At 35.3% G+C, this 6,627-nt stretch overlaps 1 protein-coding gene across 1 annotated transcript; it reads right to left on the reverse strand.

The window, feature by feature from the left end:
- Positions 1 to 1,711: 1,711 nt before the first annotated feature.
- Positions 1,712 to 2,671, reverse strand: LOC110286083 (olfactory receptor 10Q1-like). Its single transcript, XM_021152542.2, has one exon. The coding sequence runs from the start codon at positions 2,669 to 2,671 to the stop codon at positions 1,712 to 1,714; it is 960 nt and encodes a 319-aa protein (XP_021008201.1).
- Between the last annotated feature and the right edge of the window lie 3,956 nt (positions 2,672 to 6,627).

Consider the following 6,627-nt stretch of genomic DNA (forward strand, 5'->3'; position numbering starts at 1 on the left):
AGATTACATCTTTATTGAAAGTTCATGATCCCTGTAGCATTGAAAGAATATTGGCGTTGGAATAGAGTTTGAAAAAAGTAATTCAGACAGCTAAACTCTTAATTATAAAGAAAAGAAATAAAGCATATGATTACAATATTCTTTAATTTTTATGACATTTTATTTTTGAGATGATAATAAAATTACACCACTTTCCTGTCTTTTTCCCTCCCCCTAAACCCTCCCATATTTTTGTCCTTGCTTTCTTTAAAATTCATGATCTCTCTCATTAATTTTTGTATGCATATATAAATGTGTATTTTCTATAACAATGTTCTATGTTGATGTGAGGCTTTATTGAGAGCACGTAAGCTTTAATTTTAAGTAACTGAGAAAGAAAAATGAAGCCTCCTCTTATAATCTAAGGTATAACCATGTGCCATGGTACTGAGTCATGAAGTATAATTTGAAAACAGAGTCAACATGAATTCTTATTTATTTATTTATTTATTTATTTGTTTATTTGTTTATTTTATTTATTTACATCTCAAATGTCCCATTTCCTGGTTTCTCCTCTGCAAAATCCTCATTCCAATTAAATTTCCCCTTTGCCTCTATAAGGCACCCCACCCAACCCATTCCTCCCTCACCACTCTAGCATGCACTTACACTGCAGTATCCAGCCTCCACAAAACCAAGGGCCTCCCCTCCCTCTGATACCAGATAAGGCCACCCTTTGATCCATATGTAGTTGGAGGTGAACAGGAGGAAGATTAGATCTGGGGAAGGTAAGAGTGGTGTCAGAAAGGAGTGGAGAGAAGGAAAAAAGAGATTGGGATGCATTGCATTAGAGATAAATAGATAAATAAATAAAACCATTACCAGGAAATATATACAAAATGGAGGAAACAACAGAAATAAAAAATTTTAATGTCCTAATTCACTTTTATATAGTTACTTAGCATGTACACTTAAAACTAATTTCTTCTGATTTTTGGAGAGTTGGCTTAGTGGTTAATAGCACTTGCTACTCTTGCAGAAATTCATGTCCTATACCAAGATTATAGAAAGAAAGAAAATGAAAAATGATGGAAAGAAAGAAATGCATTTATTGAAATGAAAAAATGAAGACAATTGATGAATTATCTAAATTATGCTTCTTCATGTCAAGGTGTCTAAGAGACAATAATATATAGAGTATAATATATTATTCTCTTTATATAGAATAATATATAGCTTTATGAATTTTCCTTACTGAAGATACCTCCTCAGCAGGCAGTATTTACAAAGACATTGATCTATCATCAAGAAAGTATTACATGTGTCTGATGCAATTGCTATAGGTGAACATAGAAAATTTAAACTTGGGGCTGGTGAGATGGCTCAGTGGGTAAGAGCACCCGACTGCTCTTCCGAAGGTCCAGAGTTCAAATCCCAGCAACCACATGGTGGCTCACAACCATCCGTAACGAGATCTGGCGCCCTCTTCTGGAGTGTCTGAAGACAGCTACAGTGTACTTACATATAATAAATAAATAAATAAAACTTTAAAAAAAAAAGAAAATTTAAACTTAAATTATATTCACAGCACTTTGAAAAATTAGGGCAGATGAACACATGGTAAACATAGAAAAAAATAATCAAGAGCCCAACTTAAAAGGAAAATAAGTTTTCTTAATTGTTTTTCATTTAGAGCTGATTGTCATAGATACTCTACTCCACACCCAAGATATCAACTAGTGTCAGAAGCTGGTACATGGAAGAAAGAGTTCCTCAGAGCATCTTTGATATCTTTATTCCTAAGGGTGTAAATCAGAGGGTTTAGTAATGGAGTACCGAAGATATAAACCAGGGCAATTTGGCGATCCTCATCCTCTGAGGTGCTGGAGCGGGGTCTCAGGTACACTAGACTACAACAGCCATATTGTAGCAAAACCACAGTGAGATGGGAGGAACAGGTGGAGAATGCCCTCTGGCGTCCCTCTGCAGAATGCATTCGTAGAATGGTAGAAGCAATGAACACATAAGAGATGAAAATTAGCAAGAATGGGACTGTCAGAACTAGGATACTAACTACATAGAGGACTGCCTGGTTCACATGGATGTCAGCACAGGCCAGGCGCATAATAGGAGCCACATCGCAGAGGAAGTGGTTGATTTCAAGGCGGTGTCTACAGAACGGCAATGTGAAGGTAAAGGCAGTAAGCTCCAAGGAGAGAAGAAGTGCCAAGCTCAAAGAGCCTATTACCATCTGAACACACAGTTTCTGGGTCATGATGAGGTTGTAGTGTAGTGGGTGGCAGATGGCCACATATCTGTCATAAGCCATGACTGTCAAGAGAAAACAATCTGTACAGCCAAAGACAGAGAAAAAGAACATTTGTGTTCCACAACCAGCCAGTGATATGGGTTTCTGGTCTCCAAATATGTTGGAAAGAATCATGGGCACCACATCTGTGATGTAGCAGATTTCCACAAATGACAGACTGCCCAGGAAAAAGTACATGGGAGTGTGCAGGGAGCTGTGGTTGCACACCACCCAAATAATGGTGGTATTGCCACAGAGGATCATCAAATAGAGGAGGAAGAAGAAGGTGAAGAGGATTGCTTGAAATTCCGGAACATTGGTTAAGACACGGAACACGAACTCTGGTGGACCAGATTTGTTGAAGAAAGGGTTTCTATCCACCATGTCTTCTGAAAAAAAAAAAAAAAAAGCCAATGATTGATGGCTTATATTAAGGGTAGAGAGGCCAATTCTGAGTTTTGATTAGGGATTGCCTATTTAGTATTCTGTTTTCAAGTACAATGGTGAAAATACATTCATAATAAAAGCCTCACATGGTTTTCTCTGGATGCCTTCATTAATTGGGCAGTGGCCTAGAAATTCTCATTGCAAGCTATGACAATCAGTTTTCCTTTTGATACAACCTATCATGTGGTCATTTAAATTCCATTGACATGAGCTAATACTTTGCTTGTATTTTATTGTATTTAATTAAATAGGTATAATTGTAGATATTTTAAAATTAAGTCAGTGAAAACTCTGGCCAACTTTTTGGCTAAGCATTACTATTGGAATACAACATATATATGGAGAATTTCTAAAAAATCCAAGTAAGAAGTAATTTTTGAGATGGACAATGAATATTCCAGTATCAAAATTGTCAATATTAAGAAATGAAACAATTTCAATAACTTAAAAATATCCTTTATATTTTCCTAAGTCTTTATTTTTCATGAGTAACTAACTACTCTTGACCTTTATCAATGCAAATTAGCTTAACTGTGTTTCAATTTATGAATGTAATTATAAGGCATGTAATTTATTGTTCCTGTCTAAATGGAATTGAAACAAATCCAAAACAAAGGTTCTGAGTTGCTGAATGACTAATCAGAATGTGTGACTCACAGAAGAGAAGTGGTAATGTAAAAATAATATGCTTTGCATCAATTATAGTGCTTGAAGGAGCCTGTTGTTAGGGCAAAATGTAATTAAGTCTTCCCCGCTGTGGACCCTATGAGCTACAACAATAACCAGTGGCCTGGCATGATCTGCTTACTAGTGCAATAGTGACCTTAATGCTATAGGAGTAACTTGCCACATTATACTTGGATTTAAGATGTACTCAACTGGAGGAGAATGTGGTGTCTGGTAGAAAAAACTTATTTAAAAACTCCCTGGCTGGATTCCATTAAGTGGCCCAAAACTTCATGGCTTGCTAGGTTAAAGACATTCAACTTTTCAATTTTTTGTTATCTAGTAATGCATACAAACTCACAGACTACATCTATTACTTCCAATATTCTATAGTTTTCTCCATATCTATTCTCAGAGATCACATTAACCCTTTGTATATGATGATATCTGTGTGTTCAGTTAACTTCATTTGAAAGAGAATGTGTGAAATACTCAGCTCTGGACTTAGTAGTTTAACTACCATTTATATTAGTGGTACATGTACAGTCACGAATGTCCAGGTTTTGACTCTCATATGCACTCTCAAATAGATTTTATTGAAGATAAACTGAATTAGGTTGTAAAATTTCAGGACCTTTAAATTTCCTTCAAAGCCAGACAATATTCAATGACTTCTTCCATATATTATAAAATAATCACTTAAAACTCACATAGATTGTGGCTTTTCTTTGCCTAATGGCTATCTATTTATATATGCTTATCATATCCAACATGCAACACTAAAGAACTTTGTTGAGATGAATTTAGCCAATCAATAGATAGTAGACAGCATAACAATTAAACTATTAATGTCCTCTTGAACTGGCATGATGGATTAATGATGAGAAAGTCATTGATTTTATAACTACTCCTTTGTTGCAGATTGATAGTACCAATCCAGAAACACTGTATATAAAAAACAAAATGTTCTTCTAAACATGAGAGAATCAGGAAACCACAGAATTCTCTAACTATAGGTCTTATGTATGCTCACTTACCAAAATACACATAAAATTGAATGCCTAAGGAGTATAAGAAATATGTAATCCTACCTGTCTTCCACAACTGAGGTATCTAGAGATTAAGTTCATTGCAAATGGATGATTGCTATTAGAATGCCTAATACCACAATTTACATGTTACTAGATTAGTTTAGAGCTGAGCTCTTGGACACCCCTTAAGTATATTATCTCCTCATTTACCTTAGGAAATTTAAAACACAATTATGAAAGTGTACAGTACAAGTAAAAAAAAAAACATTCAGTATGATTCTGATAGTTCAGCCAAAACAAACACTTAAGCTCAGGGCACAATTGATAGGACACTAATTAAAAACACAGGTTGCTAAGGTAGATGAAACTGACAGAAAATAGTAATATGATGTCTGTCAAATGAAAGAAGAATCTTTTAAGAGCAAAGGGAGAAACTTTATTATCCTTGTCAGGGAACAATATAATTGCACATTGTTCACAGGCAGAGTCTTAACAACTCCAAAATGGTCACACGAGAAAATTTGTCTGCTGTTTGTAAGGAACCAAGTGATAACAACTGACAAGAGAACTGAATGCTTTGGCTTCTCTCCTACACTTTTTCCATGTTTGTGAAATATGAAACGGTTAGAATGCCTAACCAAAATAACAGTGATGAAGGATAGACAAAATGTTATGGAAAATGTAGAACTAAAGCCCAGTGGAATATAATTGAATGGTTCCCAATGGAGAGACCGTACATGTAGGAGACCTGAGCCTCAGTGCATGCAAGGAAGGCATGTAATGAACTGGTTGGGAAACTGGATTTCTCACATTTACTGAGATTCACATTTTATTACAGGAGAAGGGTCTTAATTACTAAAACAAAAGATGTTTTCTAACTACAGATGGACAGAACAATACTGATTCATTCCAGGTTGTCACCTAGAGATAGGGAGGGATATGCAATAGGATGGTTTTTATTGAGATTTATTGAAGAAACACCAGTATGAAAGTCAAGTAGTATTTGGATTTTGTTATTTTTCCCTTTCTCTATTTTAGCATTAAGAATATCACTGTCTCTTAAGGGTTTTTTGTTTCTGTGGAGGATTTGAAAAATCACTGATAGTACATTTGAAACTAGATAAATGAAGGAAGGGCTATTCTGGAGTAGTGGTTCACCTGTCTCTCCTGAGGTGCTTGGCTTTCAGATTTGAGGAGGAAGTATATTTCTGTAGTGTGGAAATATGTTGAGAGTTACTTTTTTTTTTCTCCTTATGCTGATTAGAAGAGAATATTTGGTGAATGCTTAGACTTTCTGAAAAAACAAAAACAAAAACAAAAACAAAAAAAGATAACATGTATGTAGGGATTATAACTGAGTCATAGAATACCTTCACAGGGTTTTTTTTTTTTTTGGTGTTTAAGTTCTGGATTTTTTTTTTTTTTTTTTTGGATTAGCCACAACAGAAACGTGGGTATTTACTTTCTTTCATTTGTTCTTCTTCTTTAAAAGGTTTTTCTTCCAGATCAGTGTCTTCTGTCTCTTTTCCTCCCAGTACCTCCTCCCCACCTCTGCCTTTCCCATCCACTCCTTCTCTGTTTCTCTTCAGAAAAGGGAATACCTCCCATGAATATCAACCAAATATTACAATTCAAGTTTTGTAAGACTAGGCAATTCCACAAACAAAAAATAGATAAAGAAAATGTGCTACATTTACACCATGAGGTATTATTCACCTGTTAAAAAACATACATCATGAAATTTCCAGACATGTATACTTTCAATTGAAGATATAAAATCTAGTTTTCTTGTTCTACTTCTCAAAGCTACTAGGACTGTTGTGTAACCTGTTTTGAGTCTTTAAGGTGATCCTCTAGCTGGTTAAAATCAAGTGTCAAATTTAAAAATTCCACAACTCTGACTTATTATAAAACATAGAACTTACTGGGGTCTAGACCTTAAAGCTTTTGCACTTACCAGTGCAGAGGTAGAAATGAAAGCATCTATCCTCGGCTGCTTAGAACTAGACTCAGAGTTAATGTAGTCATGGACTCACAGTGGCTCACATGGGACATCTTCCTCTTCCCAGCTCCTTAGAGACAATATCCCCACGGTGCTTTTCTCAAGAGAAACAGTTATGTTTACATTGTTGTCTGGGTGGCAACAAGGAATAGAGAGGTAACTGTCTTTTCTTTGCATTTTCTTCGGCACTGTTC

Source organism: Mus caroli, unplaced genomic scaffold, assembly GCF_978045245.1.
Source record: "Mus caroli unplaced genomic scaffold, Mus_caroli_1 scaffold_20, whole genome shotgun sequence".
NCBI classification, from domain to species: Eukaryota; Metazoa; Chordata; class Mammalia; order Rodentia; family Muridae; genus Mus; species Mus caroli.

Bases quoted from the DNA above. Each gene is read 5' to 3' on its own strand.
- LOC110286083 (XM_021152542.2), bottom strand. From the start codon at position 2,671: ATGGTGGATAGAAACCCTTTCTTCAACAAATCTGGTCCACCAGAGTTC.